Here is a 19,735-nt window from a genome sequence, read left to right as displayed (position 1 = left end):
ACCTAATGGTTTCATTTTAAGACCAGGAAGGGGAGAGGAAGAGCCTTGTATCAGCTCTTAACATTCACCATCACTCTGAAAGAAAGGAACCATTACCCTCATGTCGTGGAAAACACTTCATGATGCCCAGCGCAGTGGCTCGCACCTGTAATCCCAACACTGTGGAAGGCATAGGAGGGAAAATTGCTTGAGCTCAGGAGTTCAAGACTTGCCCGAGCAACAGTGACACCCCGACTCCTATAAAAATGGAAAAACCCAACTGGACATCGCAGCAAGGTAATCCTAGTGGCTTCAGGAGGCTGAGGCAGCAGGATGCCCACAGCCTGAGTCTGAGGTTGCAGTGAGCTATGATGCCCTTGCACTCTGCTCAGGGCATAGGGTGGGACTCTGTCTCAACAACAACAACAACAACAACAACAAAAACAAAGAAATGAAAATAAAAAATAAGCAAGGAAATAAAAAAAAGAAAAACACTTAACAAGGGTGAATAACTTACTAGACTTCCTCTGAGAGCAGAGATTCAAACTTGGATTCAAATCTGCCCATTGAACCAAGTGCTATCAACTACTGTGCTGTCAATAATATAAAACAATCATAAAACATGTACTATTACATGTACTATATCAAGGTTTTCCATAACACCTTCTGCTCCCTCATATGCTGCCCTTTTTATGTAACCCAATGGATATGAACCCACTTTGCGTCAACTCAACATTTCCTCAGGCTCAGCTCTCTCCCACGTCTGTGACCGCTACTCCCTCCAGCGGCCTCTGCAGCGACAGACTGCTCAGCCCAGATAGGGCGTGTTCAGGGTGGTACAGCCGTAGACGCGACAGACTGCTCAATGTGACTATAGGTCTAGACTCATCTCTCAAATCTTGAGGTACCTGGGGAGTCCAGGAAATATAATTTTCTGGTCCATGGAGGGGCTGGTGTCTCCATAAATATATAGGCTGTGATTTTTATGCTGGTTTTACATCACATAAACCAAAGCTTTGGGGGATGATGGTTAGATTTTTGGTTGATTATAAACGTAGGAGAAAAAAAAACATTTTTTGAGCATTACCTACCAACCATGGTGTCCTACATGTTTTGCATATAATATCTCATTTAATGTTTTGCATATATTATATCCCTTAATGGTTTGCATATATTATATCCCTTAATGGTTTGCATATACTATCTCATTTAATGTTTTTCATTTAATGTCAGCCCTGTGAGGAAGAGTTAGGAAAGAGCACCAACTTTAAGTAGCAAAGAGTAAACCTGCTAGCTCTCTGTAAGTTCTGAAAGGGGACAACAGGACTCGACAGATCAGAGCAAGGCCATTTATTACACACAGCAGAGCAAACAGCAGGAGCATCATGATAGCTGTGTCAGTTTCCCTGCCTGCAAGTCCCTGGGATTAAGTGATTGGCCCAGATAACACATAGATGTTAGGCACACAATGGCTTCCACCACAGCTGAGGGACCAGAGCTAAGGGCCCAGAATGTTGTGATTGTAGCAAGCAGCAAACATGATCCTGCATTGGTCACACTGTGTGGTCACAATGACCTACTTACTTGTTTATGTGCCTAGCTAGAGAAACTGCTCAATATTTGGAGATAGACAAATGACATAAATATTGTTTCTTAATAGCAGCCTTATAAAATGGGTACTATTACCATTACCCTCTTTATTGATGAGGAAACTGAGGCAGAGATAACTTGCACATGGCAGAATCAGGATTTGAACTGTCTCAGCTCCTAAGCACAATACGGGGTTTCCTTTTGGGGGTTTCAGAAAGATGACACCCCTTGGGTGGCGCCTGTGGCTCAAGGGAGTAGGGCACCAGCCCCATATACCGGAGGTGGCAGGTTCAAACCCAGCCCTGGCTAAAAAAAAAAAAAAACTGCAAAAAAATAAAAATAATAAAAAAAAAAAAAGAAAGATGACACCCCAAAAGTATGATGGTGCTTTGGCATGGTGAGTACTTTGCTTTTTTGTTTGTTTGTTTTTTAGACAGAGTCTCACTTTGTTGCCCTCAGTAGAGGGTAGAGTGCTGTGACATTACAGCTCACAGCAACCTCAAACTCTTGTGCTTAAGCAATCTTCTTGTCTCAGCCCTCCCAATAGCTGGGACTACAGGCGCCTGCCACAATGCCTTGCTATTTTTAGAGACAGAGTTTCGCTCTTGCTCAAGCTGGTCTGGATCTTGCTCAGTCTGATCTGGAACTCCTGAGCTCAAGCGATCCACACGTCTTGGCCTCCCAGAGTGCTAGGATTACAGGTGGGAGCTACCACTTCCAGCCTATGCTGACTACTTTGAACTAAAGCAGTAGCCTCAGAACTAAGGTCTCTCTCTGACCTTCTCCAGCACCCCTGTCTCTTGCCCCTCAGCCTCTCCTGAAGACCAGGGAGAAACTTCTCTCTGAAGTTCCCAGACCCGATCCACCAAAGAGGAGCACAGTTGTGTTTAATCCTCTTACTGAAATTTACTTAGCCAAGGAAAATTAAACTCATATTACAGAAGAAGAGACTGAAAATCAAACACCAAACCAAAGCCCAGATGCTTTGTCCTAACCATTGTTTGATCTATGGGCCTATTCACCTCTCCTTAAAGTCATTTACTAATCCCTTTAAAATTGCCTACATCTCCCATTCCTCTCTCCCCTGTGAAGAAGGGTATATACATTTCTACCTTACTGGGTTATTGGGCACTCACCTTCCCACAATGCTCCTGTGCATGTAAATACATTCGTATGCTTCTTCTCCTGTTAATTAGTCTACTGCCAGTTTACTTTTCAGACTTAATATCAAAGAGGTGAGAGAGGGGATTGAGATTCTTTAGCTCATGCACCTCTGAGGTATGATTCTTTTTCTAAAATGGAACAATGGGCTATGAACCACCAAAAACACTTGAATTTACTCTAACTTTAGTGGCTCTATAATCCAAGAAAGTTCATCTAGTTTTGAATCTTAATTTCTTTACTAGACAAAATACCACCATATCTCAGGGTTGACATAATATACATAAAGCTTCTACCAGACAGAGACACTCAAATCTTGGATTTTTTTTCCCCTTATACCTACCCTGATCATAACTGTAACTGATTCCAACTATAATCATAGAAAAATAAGATATTGAGATTATGGGAATAAAGAAAATAAAAGGAAGAGCTCATTAATTTCAAAAGAAAATTTTCTAAACTCTATTCCCTTTCATCCCGCATTACTATCTTTTAATATACCATATTTGTTTCACTCTAGTCAAACACATTTTGGGGAGAGGCACCATTGCGTAAAGGAAAAAAATCTTAGGCTTTGGAGCCATTTGACTATGTATTTTATTTAGCCTTTAGCAAAAATAAGTAACTTCTTTGAATCTGTCCCCTCATCTCTAAAATGGGGACAATGATATCTACCCTGAGGCACTGTGAGGAATTAAGTAAGGTAAATTGCATGTCATATTCTACATAACATGGCAGACACTCAATAATTTGGGGTTCCCTTCTTCTCAAAAAGGTTTTTAAGTTCCAGAAGGTCACATATCACATGTCCATTTTATTCACCTCAATAAACATTGCTTGATCATTTGATAACATTTTTAGATTTGTATACCTCTGGAATTGCTAAGTAATGGTAGATCTTAACTTTATCCTCAAATGTCCTTACATGTATAATCTCATCTTCAAAAATATAAACCCTGTTATTCCCCCCACATCAGATCCAAAACTATTCTGAGGGATAATCTGTTGAGCTACATGGCAATATTTTTAATGCCTTTAAAACAATAACGCCTTTTAATTTGGGAATTATATTTCTAAAGATTAATTTAAAAGAAGCAGAGGTACAGTCAAAGATTAATGTATAAATATGTTCAATGCACATTGTTTATAATGGGAAATGCAAATAAGAGAATGATTAATAAATTATTACATATGCATAATATACAGCGTTAAAGGAGCATTAAAACATAGCTTAGGAGAATATTATAAGAGAATTTGCTCAATAGGAAGTAAAGAGAACAAGTAAGAAAAACATACGTAGCTGTCTTGTTTTTAAACAGTGTATGTGTTAAATAGTACACACACACAAAATTATTTTCTTGGGTAGGATTACTAGTGATTTTAGGAACTTTTTAGAAGTTTCTACATTTTCCAAAATTTCATCAAAATATATATATAGGCCATTAATAATTAGAAAAATACCAATGATCTATGGCCACTTAAATTTAATAGGGTATTTAAAATGAATATTTAACTTGAAGAGAAAAACACAATTAATTAATTAATTAATTAAACACAATTATCTTACATAGATTACTGTAGTATTTTGTTTCACATCATTGAGATAAAGGTCAGACGTCTAAAGTGCATGCTGAGCTTTTGAAAGGTAGCTTCACAGTAGGAAAAGCAAAAAGCTTCGGGATTGAAACCCGGCTGTGTAGCCCTGGGGCTACTTACCTGCTGGGCCTTCATCCTCACCTCTAAAATGGGGTTGTAACTTCAAACCACACTATTTGCTGAGATGGCCACAATAATTGTGAAAGAGTTTGGGACACAGTAGGTACTCAAAGTCTGTAGAGAGACTACAGATTCATGAAGTGTGGACAAACGAAGAGAAAAATCCACTGAACTCTGGGTAAATAATTCCAACAACTGTTAGGTAAAGGCTACACTCCAGATTACTGTCTCATTGGATTCGCCAACATTCACATGGACAATATTAAAATAATAGTTAGCATCCACTGAGCCCTTACAAGGCCAAACGCAGTTTCAACCGCTTTTAAATTATGATGTAATTCTCGAACAACCTTGAGGATGGAGAATGGTACTGTTTTTAAAGCTTCATTACAGCCAAGGAAACAATGGCTGTAGGCGGTTGAGACACTGCCCAACACCATCCCCATCCGACAGACCGAGGTTCTGAAGTAGGCTGTCTCCAAAGCCTAAGCCATTACGTACTCACTAAAGCCGCAATACTCAGGAGTTCATGCTCAGTTCCATATTCATCTCTTAACCACTGCAAACAAAGGGCGCAGTACTTCCCAGAGCGTATTCTCCAAGAACTACATTGAAGATTTCAGATCAAAGTGAGCCGAACGTCTGTAACACTGACATTACAAGAAAAACCAGTGAGATTCTGATTAATACCGTTTCATCAGAAGAATTAATCCGTGATATATTCCCTACGTCCTTAATCATGAATGTACATGATTGTGCCTTGTCTCTGCTGGCACACAAAAGAAACGGACAGGAGACCCCCTACACCGTATCCCAGGCGCAACCTGACGTTCCCGAAATAAATTCTGGCCCTGATTCTCTTCGGTGCGTTTCACCCCACCGAGTCTGCCTGATCTAGTGCAAGGGTTTCAAACCGGATGAAATGGGCATTACATAATACAGAACACCCAGTAGAAGGGGAGCGTGGCAGGGACGCCCCCAAATCACGGAACCTGCATAAGAGTGAAGAAGAAACTTCAGAGCCCCGAACTTGTCCTTACAGGTGTAAAAGGACAAAGCAATCCCCCCTTAGCCAAGATGGCGAGAAGTCACGTCGACCCCCCAGGGTACACGGCCGCTCGAGGCACCGGGGCAAACTAGATCCCAGGGGTCCATACAGTCAGCCGTAACTGCTGTCGCAGCCAAGCAATAAACCAGCCTCTGGTTGCTAGGAAACCCTGCCTAGCCACCTCCTCCAATCAGCATGCGTCTCTTTGTGTCCAATCACAGAAGCCAGGAGAAGACTGGTGAGAGGTGAAAGGTCACACTGCAGTTTGGCGGCCATTTCTCTTTAAGCTCAGTGGTTCGGGACCTGTGATAGCTTCTGTAGTCGCGAGGGACAGGCGGCGGCTCGGTTGGCGGCGAGTAGCTTGCAGCATTCACTCGTAGTTACCATGGTAAGGAGAAATAGAATGGCCGGAGCGTGCGGGAGGGAGAAAGAAAGAGGGAAGGGGAGCGGCCAACCTCGCCGGGCTGGGCGGTTGCTTGGCGCGTTTCCCATTGATCCGCGTGTGGAGCGGCTCGCCCGCTCGCCGGCCCCTTTCTTCCGCGAGTTCTCGGGCGCGCGCTCCTCCAGTGCCGCTCCCTCCCCTAGCAGTGCTCCTGCCCCCTGCCCTCCCTTCGTTCGAATCCTGACCTGTGGTATTCTTGTTGGTCGAGGTAAAGCCAAGGGGAGTTTTCACTTTCCACTCACTACACTCCAGAATCCGTGAAAGCACTGATGATGCGACCACGCTTTGGATAGCTCTGTCGGGTGTAGGAGGTTGACGTTAGTCAAACAGTAGCAGATACTCAATTGCAAGTAATGATCAGTGCTAAGAAGGAAGCAGACAGGATGCTGAGTGCGCGCGTTTGTACATCGTAATGGCTTGGTCTGACAAGGCCTCCCTAGGAGGTGGGATTTGACCTGAAACTGAAGTGACCTGAATGAAATACGGCCCCTTAAAAGAGCAGGAGGAAGAGTGTACCGAGCACTGAGAACAGGGAGCATAGGCCCTTCAGCCGGACAGCTTGACCGGTGGAGGGATTCAGAGAGTTGACAGAAAGCTGTAGCCACTTGCAGGAACAGTGGTTATGAGATAGGCTCTGACGAGCAGGCATGAGACCAATTGGAGGTTTGGCTTCTACTCCAGGTGCAACTGGAAGCCACTGAAACATTTTAAGCAAAGATAACGACATGATTTATTGTAAAAAATAATAATTGTTGCGTGGATAATAAGCTAGGGGAGTGAAAACTGGATCCCCGTTCGGTTATTGCAGTAGTTCCCTTGTCCTTTAACATCATTCTGAATATGCTTATCTTAGGTTTGGTAGCCGTGTTTCTTGGTTCTTTTCTTTCTTTGGGATGATGGTTGAGCAGATGAAGGGAGAAAAGTCTGAATTTACTGGAGGGACCGAATCAAAAAGCATTGAGTGATTTTTTTTTTTTTTTTTGAGACAAGAGTCTCAAACTATCATCCTGGGTAGAATGCCATAGCATCACAGCTCACAGCAACTTCAAATTCTTGGGCTTAAGTGATTCTCTTGCCTCAACCTCCCAAGTAGCTGGGACTACAGGCGCCCACCACAACACCCAGCTGTTGTTGTTGTTGTTATAGTTGTTTTAAGGGCCGGGTTCCAACCCACGGTGTATGTTTTAAGTAAGTGGCAGTAATAGTGAGGCAAAGTCAGATAAAACCTACTCCTGGCAGATGGAATTAAAGTCAAAGACCATTAAGTGAGACCTCCTTGCTTCCTTCTGTAGTCTCTTATTTGGGACTCTGACAGACAATACTGAATTGTTTGCATATGCCCAAGATCACCCTGTTGCATAACTTCCCTCCTTTTATATAGGTAGTCCTGGTGCCTGGAACAGTCTTTTTCCCTTCCAGAAGTAAGCTCTCATCCTTTAAAACTGAGGTATTGCTTATTTCAGGCAACCTTTCCTTTTTTCCCCTGGATTGGTTTGGTACCTTTCTTATTGCAGTATACAATATAATTATCTACTCCCTCCCTCCCCCCGCTTCTTGATAGGGACTCTATCGTCGCATTTCTTTTTAGTACCTTTACCTTTGTTTCTTTGGAACTTGTAACAGTGAATGATATAGCTATTCAGTGTTTCTTAAATGAATAATGAATATTTTGTTTTGATGGGTTACAGGTGAAACTGGATATTTAATTTCCCTAATGCTCTTCAACAAGTGACAGTGAAGCGTTTGCTTCATTTGGACACCATAAGATACTGATGGGTGATTTGGTAGGGGAGAGTGGTTGGTGGAAGACAAGCTAAAGAAAGATAATCCGTTGGATCCTTTTTTTGTTCTTTGTGCAGAGTTTGCCCCTCAATCCCAAACCTTTCCTCAATGGATTAACAGGAAAACCAGTGATGGTGAAACTTAAGTGGGGAATGGAGTACAAGGGCTACCTGGTATCTGTAGATGGCTATATGAACATGCAGGTAAGCTAAAGAGTTATAAAGGTGATAAAATGTCTTTATTTCCCATTGCCTTACTCCTGAAAGGTTTAATGTGACTTAAACTTATAATTAAATTGACAGACATAAAGCAAAAATCAAAAATAAAGTCGAGATCAGGGAGGATGTTATAATCGTGATATATACTAGGTGTAAGACACAGCTTAAACCAAAATGCAACAGATTTTATTCCTAGTGGTTAAAGTAAGACCTCATACCCTTGACTTATAATACTATACAGGAAACACTAATTTGCTGGAGAAAACAAAACATCCCAGCATTTAGCTATGAAAGAAATCTTTCAAGTGAAATTCTTAAGTCTTTTAATGAACGTTAAAGGCATAACACCAACATTATTCAATAAATGCGGCCAGGTGCAGTGGCTCACGCCTAAAATCCTAGCACTTTGGGAGGCCCAGATGGGTGGATTGCCTGATCTCATGAGTTCGAGACCAGCCTGAGACAGAGTGAGACCCCATCTCTTAAAAAAAAAATGGGAGGCTGAGGCAAGAGAATAAGAGTTTGAGGTTGCTGTGAGCTGTGATGCCACAGCATTCTACTGAGGGCAACAAAGTGAGACTCTGTCTCAAAAAAAAAAAATTTTTCAATACATTCTTTCAGTGAGAAGACAGATCAGCCAAAAGAATTGGACTGAATACATGTCTGTTAAACTCGTTTTTCTAAATCATTCAGCCAGACTTTGTTGTTATTTTTGTTACTGTGGTAAAACAGACTACAAATTTGCAGTTTTAACCATTTTCAAGTGTATAATTCAGTGGCATTAAGTATATACACATCCTTGGGCAACTATCACCAGTATCCATTTCCAGAACTATTTAATTATCCAAAGTAAAATTCTGTGCCCATTAAACACTACCATTCCTTTCCTTCCTCTCCTCACCCTGGGTACTAACTGTTCTACTGATAGCACCTCAGATAACTGGAATTATGAAATATTTATCCTTTGTGTCTGGTTTGTTTTGCTTACCATAATGTATTCAGGGTTCATCTGTATTGTAGCATGTGTCAGAATTTCATTCCTTTTCATGACTAATATTCCTTTGTATGGATATACCATATTTTAATCCATTTACCTCTTGATGGACACTGGGTTGCTTTGACCTTTTGGCCATTTAAAATAATGCTGTTATGAACATGGGTGACATGGGTGCACAAAATATCTGTTTGAGTCCTGCTTTCCAACTTTTGGGGGTATATTCCAAGAAGTGGAATTATTGGATCATATGGTAATTTTGTGTTTAATTTTATCTTCTTTGGAGAAATACTTATTCATGTCTTTTCCCCATTTTTAAAATGAGTTTTTTTAAAGGTTACTTAGTCAAGTACTCAATCCAACTGTGAGTTCAAGGACTCTATACTTGCATGTAGAGTATTAGCCGGAGTACTTGGGTAAGCAGAGAGCTAACATTTTCCTTAAACATTTATCACCTGAATAATTGACACTGAGGTCCTCAAAATTCTTATAAAGCATGGATTTTGCATGGGAATCATTTACCAAGACCGTGAAAAAATTTGAAAAGTATACCTGTTGTGATGAAAATGCTTTGGAATTTGTGGTGATAGTCGTACAACTTTTGAATATATTAACATCCACTGAATCATACATTTTGAAAGTGAATTTTATGTTATGGAATTACATCTAAATTAAAAAGAAGATAAAGAATAGCCACTTAGTATTTGATTTTAGAATTGATAGCTTGTTGGTGAGCCTGCTAGAGTTACAAAACAAAACATACTGCTTCATGTAAATAGCCACATTGATAGCAGCTTTTGAGTTTATGTTTTAGTGGTGGGAAATGGTAATATAATTTGGTATTAGGTATGATACTGACGCTGTGAAGGAAAAGAAAGCCGAACAAGGGAATAGTGTGACTGTGTGTACATTGTTAGTTTGCATAGCCTCTCTGAAGAAATGGAGTTGAGCAGAGACCAGAATTAGTGAACAGCTGAAGTGAGTTATTTGTGGAAAGAGTGTCCTGGTTCTATGGAATAGCAAGTACAAAGTCCCCTTGGCAGAAGCGAGCTTGGTGTGTTCAAGGCACAGCAAAAAGGCCACAGCAGAGTGAATTAAGGGAAGGTAGGTTGGAGGGGTAGCCCTAAAGAGCCTTTTACGTGGTGGTGAGGACTTTGGATTTAATACATGATAGAGCACCTTTGTGACATTATTGTATAATCTAGTATTGGTGAACGTGCCCCAGATAATTACTTTTTAAAAATTATTTGCCTTTAATACATCTTTTTCTCTCTTTCCTTTTTTTTTTTTTAAAGAGAGAGGGTCTCCCTCTGTTGCCCAGGCTGAAGTGCAGTGGTATGATCAAAGCTTACTTTAATCTCCAGCTCCTGGGTTTAAGCAATCCTTTTGCCTCGGCCTACCAAAGTGCTGGGATTACAGGCATGAACCACTGACTATTAATTATTTCTGACAGCTATTACATGCAAACCATGTCAACCACCATATGTATTTTAGACAAAAACCATATCCTCTGTGTGATACAGGTTACTTTTTCTCTTCAAGAGAAGGAATAACATCCTGTAGTAGTATTTTTAAAAATTACAGGTAGAGTTTATTATGTATATGTAGAAGGAAACTTAAACATGTTGATGTAAAATTAGAAATAATAGAGTTCCCTGAAATAACTAGAAAGATCCCTCTTGTTTACCTCCTCCTAATTACTTGTTTACCTCCTCCTAATTACTTGTTTACCTCCTCCTAAGAACTTGTTTTTTGCTGTTTATTGGTACATAAGTTTAAAAAAAAATTCATATTTTTTGCTTTGGTTATTGATGATTATAAAAGTATTTTAGCCATAGCTTTTGTATACCCATTTGGATATCTCAGTATGATTTATAATGTTATTGTTCTGAAACCACTTAATGTCTGGTGATTTGAAACTGAGTTTTCAGGAAACTTTTCAGTTCACAACTTCTTTGTAATTTGGAGACTGTCTTCCTCCACACACAGTCTACATATCTAACAGAAAGAAGGAGATTTAGAAACTTAAATTGAAACAAGCTTTATTATATATTAATTCTACATTGTGTTATTTTTACAGCAAGTATATATGAAACCACAAAAGTACTACAATGGTAACAGAAAGCTAATCTAATTAATTATAGGTATACACAGGTCTCAGTTAATAAATTCTCTCACCAGTTTTAAGTGTTTTCCTATTTTCTTCTTGTGTGATCATACTAATATATTTCTTTTTATTGAAAGCTTGCAAATACAGAAGAATACATAGATGGGGCATTGTCTGGACATCTGGGTGAAGTTTTAATAAGGTAACAGTCATTTATATAAGCAGTTACTGGTGAGCATTAGAAATACTTGTTTAGTACAATTTGGAATTACTAAAAAAACAAAAATCACTATTAATTTCACATAATACTTTACAACCAGAATTCAGAAGTCTTTGAAATATTAAACTTGTCAAAGGTAAGGTTTAAATATTTTGAAGCTGTTCACCTTAAGATTTTTCTGGTGTCGATATTAAATTTTCTGACTCTTAGCTGTAATTTTTTTCAGTGTCTTTAATTGTAGGAGATTTGTTCTGAATTTTAGTTGGAACTGGTGCTATTAAGGATTTCTGTTATACTCATTTTCTACACTAGCTTCAAACTTCCAAATTCTAATAATTATTTCCTTTGGAAAATCATAAAGATGTCATTACATAATAGCCATATGGTGGGAAAAAAAGGCCATTGCAACTCTTTCTTAAAAAAGAATGATAGAAATTCAGCATTCAGTATTTTCACAATGAAAAACTATAGTAATAGTTCAGGTGACACCTAGTTTCTAGTTGGAACAACAAAATGACTGTTTCTCTATTTACAGGTGTAATAATGTCCTTTATATCAGAGGTGTTGAAGAAGAGGAAGAAGATGGGGAAATGAGAGAATAGCATCTTTTCCGTTTTTTTATATATATATATTTCTAGACAATAAAGGTTTGTTTGTTTTTCCAACTTGACTTGTGAACTATTCATACTCAGGTATTATGTGCAAAGCTCAGATGTTAAAACAACTATTCACTTAAGTTGGCTTTCTTTTATAAGCTCAATTCTGTTTTGTTTGCTTTTTTTTTCTGTAAGGGATGATTATTTTAAAAGCAACTTCTTCTTTTCAAGTTATTTTTGAACCACATTTTACATGTATAAAGTAAACATTTTCTTAGTGCTAATATATATTTTACTTAATAAATTACATGTTAATTTATATTGATGTAAATGCACATTATAGCCAAAATGGATACATCATCCATAACTTAAAATGATTGTGGCGATGGGGCACAAACAAAACTGTGGACTTATATTTATGCTGAAGGCATACATATGGTTTGTTCACTTAAGAGAATAAAGTTTTCTGAAGAGAACTTAATGTAAAATAGGAACCAGTCTCACAATTATGTTCTGAGACCATAATCTAGTGGTTTTTACTTAAGTTTTAAACCCGGATATTTTGGAGTTATATATTGTTAAAATGTATATTCTATAGTGATAACCAAATGCTATGAACTTCCCTACAAAGGAGTTGAGAAAATGTCATTTAAATTCTCATGTTATTGGAAAATGGCTATTATACTTGAATAGTCATTTATCATATCGTTTTATCAGTAAATTTGGATTTGTATCCCTGAGACAACTCAAAGTATAGCTATAAATGTTTAGCTATGTAGAGTAATATTTCACGATATAAATACTGGAAGGCTTCAACAAAATAGCTCATTTCTTAATCCTATAGCTCTTAAAATAAGTGTCTGTCTTCCTCAAATTGATGAGGCTAATATGTGGGGCAGAATGTTGCCATTACTGAAAGCCAAAATCTACAAAATATACCTAAAACATTCTGGCAATGAAATGTCTTAACTGCTCCTTTTCAAGTAAAAAAAAATTCTTCCTCTTGTATTTTTGATCTTGTATCCTGGCCTAAAAGTAGTTTACGTTTGTTACCAGACGGAGGTTTTGAACGATGCATAAGTCGTCTTCCCAACTGAAACAAGAAAAACAAATTAATATTCTTGAGAATAACCATTTTCTTTCTTTTTATTTTATTTTTTTTTGAGACAGAGTCTCAAGCTGCCACCCTGGGTAGAGTGCTATGGCGTCATAGCTCACAGCAACCTCCAACTTGGGGTTAAGTGAGCCTCTTGCCTCAGTTTTTCTGTTTTTTAGTAGAGATGGGGTCTTGCTTTTGCTCAGTCTGGTCTCGAACTCATGAGCTCACACAATCCACCTGCCATGGCCTCCCAGAGTGCTAGGATTACAGGCGTGAGCCATCATACCTGGCCGGAGAATAACCATTTTCTGTTGAAGTGTGTGGAATATTAATGTTAACTTAGTTTTTGCAAGGAATAATAATGTGGTTTAAAATACTAAGTAATAACACTTAAAAAGGGATTGATAACCTCAATGGAAGTCTAACACTAGGTAAATTTGAACACCCATAGTATGCAAAAGAAAGCAGGTTTTTTGAAATGGAGAGATTTGGGTAAGGTCATCAAATAGCATATGGTTCAAATGTGGTTAGCCTTGAAAACACCATGTTGGAGGCCAACGTAGTAATTACCATAGGCAGCTGTATTTAGAAATCTTATTAAACACAGAAGACTGTATATTTACACTAGTATTACTGTTGGCTCTTGGAGGTGTTCCCAACAGGAGAGGTTTAAGGAAACCCCCAGTTCATACCTATTCATTTTCTCTGGGACATATATACTCAAGTATATCACTGCTGAGGTTTTTTTTTTTTTTCTCTTTTTGTTTTGGGATTTATTTCCCTTCCCTTGTTTTTGTTTGCTTTTATAGTTGAATTTTTGTAAAACTTAGACATGAGATTTGATGAGACTTCTCCATTTTTCTCACAAGAAGCAGTATTGACATTTTAGCAGGACCTCATGTGAGATTTACATTGCAGAATTCTTTTCCTTTTTTTTTTTTTTTTTGAGATAAGAGTCTCACTATGTCGCCTTTGGTAGAGTGCTGTGGCATCACAGCTCACAGCAACCTCCAACTCTCGAGCTTAAGCAATTCTTTTGCCTCAGCCTCCCAAGTAGCTGGGACTACAGGCGCCTGCCACAATGCCTAGCTATTTTTGGTTGTAGTTGTCATTGTGGTTTGGCAGGCCCGGGCTGGGTTCTAACCTGCCAGCTCTGGTGTATGTGACCAGCACCCTAGCCGCTCACCCATAGGCGCCGAGCCATCACATTGCAGAATTCTTAACATCCCTGGCTTAAGCGAACCTAAGTGAGCACTTCCCTATCACTGTAACAACAAAAATGTCCTTGAGGAACTGGATTCCCTGAATTCCTTTACTAATGTCAGAATTTATAACTGTCAAAGATCTTTGGTAACCTTTGTTTTTAGTACTGTCTATAAAAATTGCCAGCGATGAAGTGTCTTGAGTAAACTTTATCAGTCTTTGCATATTGTTGATTTATCAGGTAACCATTTTTTTTTCCAGTTTTAGTTCTTGTGTTCATTTTCTAGTCTATTAATTCAATAAGTATTTATTGAGTATCCACTGATACACTTGGCGTTGGAGATATAAAAGTCATAAAACTCATGGCCTACAAGGAGAGAAGAAAATACGAAACAGTTTAAGGGGCCAAATGCGGTGGCTCACACCTGTAGTGCCAGCACTTGGGAGGAGGCCAAGGCGGGTGGATTGCCTGAACTCACAGGTTTGAAACCAGCATAAGCCAGAGCGAGACCTTGTCTCCAAAAAATAGCCAGCGTTGTGGCGTGTGCCTATAGTCCCAGCTACTCAAGAGGCTGAGGCTACTTTTACTAAAAAAAAAAAAAAATGGGTCTACTCAAGAACTATAGAGTAATATGAATTACTTTAAAAGTAACAAAGAACCAGAGAAAGGGCAATTGAAGCTATGAGTGAGAAAGATTATTTTACTCAGGTTTAGCCTGGATAAGTTAGACCAAGTACTATTTTGGTTTTGTACCACAGGGACACTTATATGCCTATGTGTCAGGATCTATTACGAGCAAAACACAAACCTTTTTCTTTGGTTGTGCTACTGCTCTTTCCAGAGCAGCTTTTAGCCTTTCCTCCTGGTGTTTTTGTTTTTCTTTCAGTTTCTCTTCACGCAACCTGTTGCAAGAGAAGAAACATCTTATAAATCCTAGAAAATAAAAGAGATCCAGATCATTCCTATTAGATAATGAACTATCTAAATATAAAATCTTGACATTTAAATGAAAATGACACTTCATCTTCTTCCCATAACAATGGCTTTTGAATACCAGTAGTCAGGTAAATCAACAATGAATAGGGTTTTGTGAGATGGGAAGAAATTACATTTCACAATTTTGGAAGAAATAAAATCTACCCAGTTGGTCAAAAATGAAACCAAGCACTCATAACCATAATTACACTTAACTTTAACTTATTTAACTTTACAGTTAGTCTGTATACTAGATACTTGAATTAACTTTCAATGATTCCCCCACCCTTTTAGACCTTTCAATTGAATGCAACATACAGAAAAGTACACATGCCGTAAATGTATAGTTCAATGAATCACCATAAAAGGGCACGTTCCAGTTCTTTTTTTTTGGAATGATACCTTCAAAAGCAAGAAATGCTATTTGTCTAATTCTCTTGAGGGTTTTTGTGAGGGAAAAGTAAAAGGAGATAATCTATGCAGCGCATCTAGTGGAAGACGAGGAGGACTAGGTACTCGATAAGTGATAGCTTTTGTATTGGCCTATTTAATTACGTCCTGTGTCAGGTTACATGTTAGGGGGAATGGAAATAATATTTACCAAGCACTTTTTATGCAAAATTAGGTGCTACGTTAGGTGCCTCCAAGCCATAGGGAGAATTAACTAAAATTCTGTTTTTAATGAGAATGAAAATAATTGAAATGACATTAGTGTATCACTGTGGAAAATAACTTGCAATTATACTTTGATGAGAATATGTTTGCTACTGTAAAAAATGCAAATGTTAACTGTAATCAGTCACAGTGAGGTCATCTTATAGAAGGAGTGATTTCATTTAGAATTGTTTTCTTTTTTTAGAGAAAGGGTCTTATTCTATCATCCAAGCTGGAGGACAGTTGCACAATCATAGTTCACAACAGTCTTAGACTCCTGGGCTCAAAAAAGCCTCCTGCCTCAGCCTTCTGAGTAGGTGGGACTATAGGCATGTACTACCATGCTTGGCTTATTTTTATATTTTTTTAATACAGATGGAGTCTTGCTATGTTACCCAGGCTGGTGTCCCAACTCCTGGGCTCAAGAAGTTTGCCTTGGCCTCCCAAAGTGCTCAGATTACAGGCATGAGCTGCTGCTCCTGGCCCAAAATTTTTTTATTAAAAGTTTGTATGTTTCATATCCCTTCGGGATCACCTTAATATATTCTGGACTTCGTTTTTATATGAGAGAAATAATGTCCCCCAGGCACCAGCAATGTAGGAAACAATAAAATATGTAACACTAATGGCTAGTATTTGCTCACTGTGCGCCAAGCATGATTTAGTGCTTTTGTGTGGATTAATTTAATGCAAACAACAACCCTGTAGGTACTATTACTGTGCCATTTTACAGATAAACAGACTAGAGAGGTCATGCTGCCTGTCTAAGGTCACAAAATCATAAATAACTGAACCTGCTCAGGCACGGTCTCCTTCCCATGCTGGTAGTCACAGTGCTAATCTTCCCTCCCAAGATGTTGTTACTGTATAAACACTACCACACTTGTAAGCATTTCCTACATGCCACCTTATACCAGGGATCATGTATTTAAATCATTGTCTCGAACTAGTGCAGTCGGCCCTCTGTGCCCACAGGTCCACATGTGGAGATGCAAACAAGTGCAGAATGAAAATATTGAAAACACCAATAAAAATAAATACAAATTTAAAAGATACAGAATAGTAGCTATTTAACTAGCATCTACATTGTATCAGGTATAAGTAATCTAGAGATAAAGTATACAGGCCAGGTAATACGCAAATGTTATGCCATTTTATACAAAAGATGTGACTATCTGCAGATTTTGGGGTCCTCAGGGTTCCTGGAATCCTCTGCAGAAGGACAGTTGTATGTACATAATGCTTGTTGTTGGGAGGCCTAACACAGCCACACACAAACCCTTTCCCCTCCTCCTCCTCTTCTACGACAAAGGCACAAGGGATCTGGTGAGCCCCACCCCGAGAAGTTCATGCCAAAGACCTAACTTTCCAGGCAAGCTGTGGAATTTGCCCACCCTGCCCACATAAAAGTGGTCTCTAACTGCCCCTGAGGGCGGACACCACCTGTACACTGTCCTGTTGGGTCACCCTCCCCTTTCAATAAACATGACTAAACATCTCTACTGTGGCCGCCTCTCTGGGCTACATCATTTACGCCTTTCCCTTATTTAACAAGTGCTGGCTGTTAGGGAGGAAAACCTCACTGGGTGGTTTGGAGTTTCAAATAATCCCTTTATAGATTGAGTCTCCCTATAGTTTTCCAACGTAGGGCTCCTAATTCTATGTCTTGGGTCATTCACTACAAGTGCAATTCTCTTTTCACATTATACCTCTTCAAAAATTTGCATATAATTAGCACATTCACCCTGAAGGTTCACTTTCCCAGGCTGAAAGGACCTTCTTGTCCATCCCCAAATAGGCCATGTGCCATGTGAACTCTGTTCTCTTCATTCTTCCTTCACGAGGCTCATTACCATTGGTGGTGGCATTTATTTAATAAAAATATTTGGTGAATGTGTCTCTCACACCAAATGACTGCTCTGACAGGAGGCCACGTCTGGGTTTGGTTTCCGCTCTTTGCATCCCTCAGGTGGCAGTCCTTGCCACATAAGAGAGACTTGCTAAAAATGTGTGGAACCCACGCAAAAGCAGCTACTCGTTAAGTAAGTCACTCTATCATACGACACTGTACTTTTGCCGCCGTTCTTTCTGTTTCAGCCTCTCAATTGCTTCCACATTTTCTTTCGGAATGGATTCTATGAGGTCACTTAATTCCACCAGGCGAGATTCTACTTTTACCAGCTTTTGAACTGGGTTGAGGCTGCCAACCTCCGCATCTCCAATGCAGACTCTGTACACTTGATTAATTTTTCTACTAAGTGAATCTATCAGTTTTTCCTGAGATTAAGAAGAGCAGAAAACACAACATCACATCACTAGTCAGTTGCTCATTCAACAAATATAAAATTCCATTTACTATATTACAGTGCTACTAAATGTTTCCCGTTTTTAAAAGAAAAACTTTAATGTGACATAGACCAGTGAGAAAATGCAGCAGTGATATTTAATCTACATCATTTTTATGGATTGTTTTCTTTAAAAATATTTAAGTCTAGGTGTTAAAAATATTAATAATATAGTAAGACAATATCTTTTTGCTTGGATGTTTTTGCATACCTGATTCCTTGAGCATTCAAGTAGAGACAACATCAACATTTTAAATCTTTTTTTTTTTTTTTTTTGTCACTCCAGCATTTCCTTTTGGTACAATATGTGAGCCCCCCATTTTTTGCATTTATTACTCTATTGCTAAATGATAATCATCCTGTATAACGGTTATTTGCAAACATGACTTATCTCTCCTAGACTGTAAGCATCTGGAGGGCAGGAGCTACTTATGCTTACATTAACATCTAAAACAGTGCCTTGCACATAACTATGCACTTAATAAATGTTTGCTGAATAAATGACTGAGTGCATTCTCTCAGAGAAAAAAACAATTAAAAGCAAACAGGTTCCCAGGCTGGCCCTTCACTCTTCCCATTGGGAAGCCGGTGCAGTACTCCAGTCTAAACAGAAGTTTAGGCCAAACCTTGCTGATCCCTGTACCTCGACACTGCGCTGTTTTAACCGCTGGTAGATACTCTTGAGCTTGAAGGTAACATGTCCTGGGACCATAAGAACATTGTTCTCCTCTTTCTCCATTGTTACCCGGGTATGCGGGGCATTCGCAGCTAAGAGGAGCTCAATAAACTGCTGGGCAATGCAAATCGTTCTCCAGGTAACATTCTGCTGCACTTCCTGCTTCTGCTCAAGAAGATGAGAGTCACCATAAAGCAAAGGACAAACAATATAATCAAGACAGATACGGCTCGTGGAGCCGTGGGAAGCCCCCTCCTGGAACCACAGACTCCTTACAGAGCCACCGAACTTAATTATTAACAGAAGCCGAGCTCTGGTACCAAGAGTGTACTTCCCACAGCGTCTGTCTCTCCTACTTCCTAGTATAAACCTCCCTTTTTTCTATCTGAAGTAAAACATACAATAGTTCCTATTTATATTAAAAACACGGTCTGTATAGAAAACTTGGAGAAATTCAAAATCATAGAAAAAAGCAGGGGAAAAAAAGCTTTTTTCCCTTCCTAAAATAGCACAGCATGTTCCCTGTTTACATGACAACACATGCCTTTTAGAAAAGTTTCTTTTTCTTTTTAGAGGAAAACATAGAAGGAAAGGGAGTAAAAGTAACCTATTAGGGACTGAAATATGCATTTCATATGGAAAAACAATACAGCTGCAATAGTAAACTGGGGGGAGGGGGAGAGACGTTAAAAATGTATTGAAAACGGGTTTTAAGAAAAAACAACTTTAATATTAGAATGGTGCCTAGTTGATTGTTCTCTTGAACACAGAGCTTCAGAGATGAGGGGCAGTGGGTTTTCAGATGTCTTTTTTTTTTATTTTCTCTCTCTTTTTCTTTTGGTAAGTTCCTTCATCAAAAAAGAGGATGAGAACAGATGTTTTCTTGAGACAGCAAGGTAAGAACAAGTGATAAGAAGGAAGATAATCAA

General features: G+C 38.9%; 2 protein-coding genes across 7 annotated transcripts in view; one reads left to right on the top strand and one right to left on the bottom strand.

Annotated features, from left to right (window-relative positions):
* Positions 1-5,736: 5,736 nt before the first annotated feature.
* SNRPF (small nuclear ribonucleoprotein polypeptide F) lies at positions 5,737-11,927 on the top strand. The gene is made up of 4 exons (XM_053583591.1): positions 5,737-5,882; positions 7,796-7,921; positions 11,175-11,239; positions 11,793-11,927. Exons 1-4 carry the CDS (start codon positions 5,880-5,882, stop codon positions 11,857-11,859), a joined length of 261 nt encoding a protein of 86 aa, XP_053439566.1. The 5' UTR covers positions 5,737-5,879; the 3' UTR covers positions 11,860-11,927.
* Positions 11,928-12,063: 136 nt separating this feature from the next.
* The window catches only part of CCDC38 (coiled-coil domain containing 38), a 56,912-nt gene continuing 49,240 nt past the window's right edge, over positions 12,064-19,735 (bottom strand). For 4 of the 6 annotated variants that reach the window (XM_053583587.1, XM_053583583.1, XM_053583584.1 and 1 more), the window contains 4 exons: positions 18,774-18,971; positions 17,857-18,062; positions 14,965-15,058; positions 12,064-12,946 (listed from right to left, as the gene is read on the bottom strand). In XM_053583587.1, coding sequence (XP_053439562.1) covers positions 12,833-12,946; positions 14,965-15,058; positions 17,857-18,062; positions 18,774-18,971 — 612 coding nt within the window. In that variant the 3' untranslated portion in view covers positions 12,064-12,832. The remainder of the gene's footprint in view (positions 12,947-14,964; positions 15,059-17,856; positions 18,063-18,773; positions 18,972-19,735) is intronic. The other 2 variants (XM_053583586.1, XM_053583589.1) reach the window with 2 other exon arrangements.

The sequence above is a fragment of the Nycticebus coucang genome, chromosome 3 (assembly GCF_027406575.1).
Source record: "Nycticebus coucang isolate mNycCou1 chromosome 3, mNycCou1.pri, whole genome shotgun sequence".
NCBI classification, from domain to species: Eukaryota; Metazoa; Chordata; class Mammalia; order Primates; family Lorisidae; genus Nycticebus; species Nycticebus coucang.
Note: the sequence above shows the minus strand (reverse complement) of the source record. Positions and strands in the feature narration are given on the sequence as shown.

What these genes read in the sequence shown, in the direction of transcription:
- SNRPF (XM_053583591.1), top strand. An exon ending in ATGGCTATATGAACATGCAG is followed by an intron (nt 7,922 to 11,174) that starts GTAAGCTAAAGA and finishes TTTTATTGAAAG; the next exon opens with CTTGCAAATACAGAAGAATA. An exon ending in CTGGGTGAAGTTTTAATAAG is followed by an intron (nt 11,240 to 11,792) that starts GTAACAGTCATT and finishes CTCTATTTACAG; the next exon opens with GTGTAATAATGTCCTTTATA.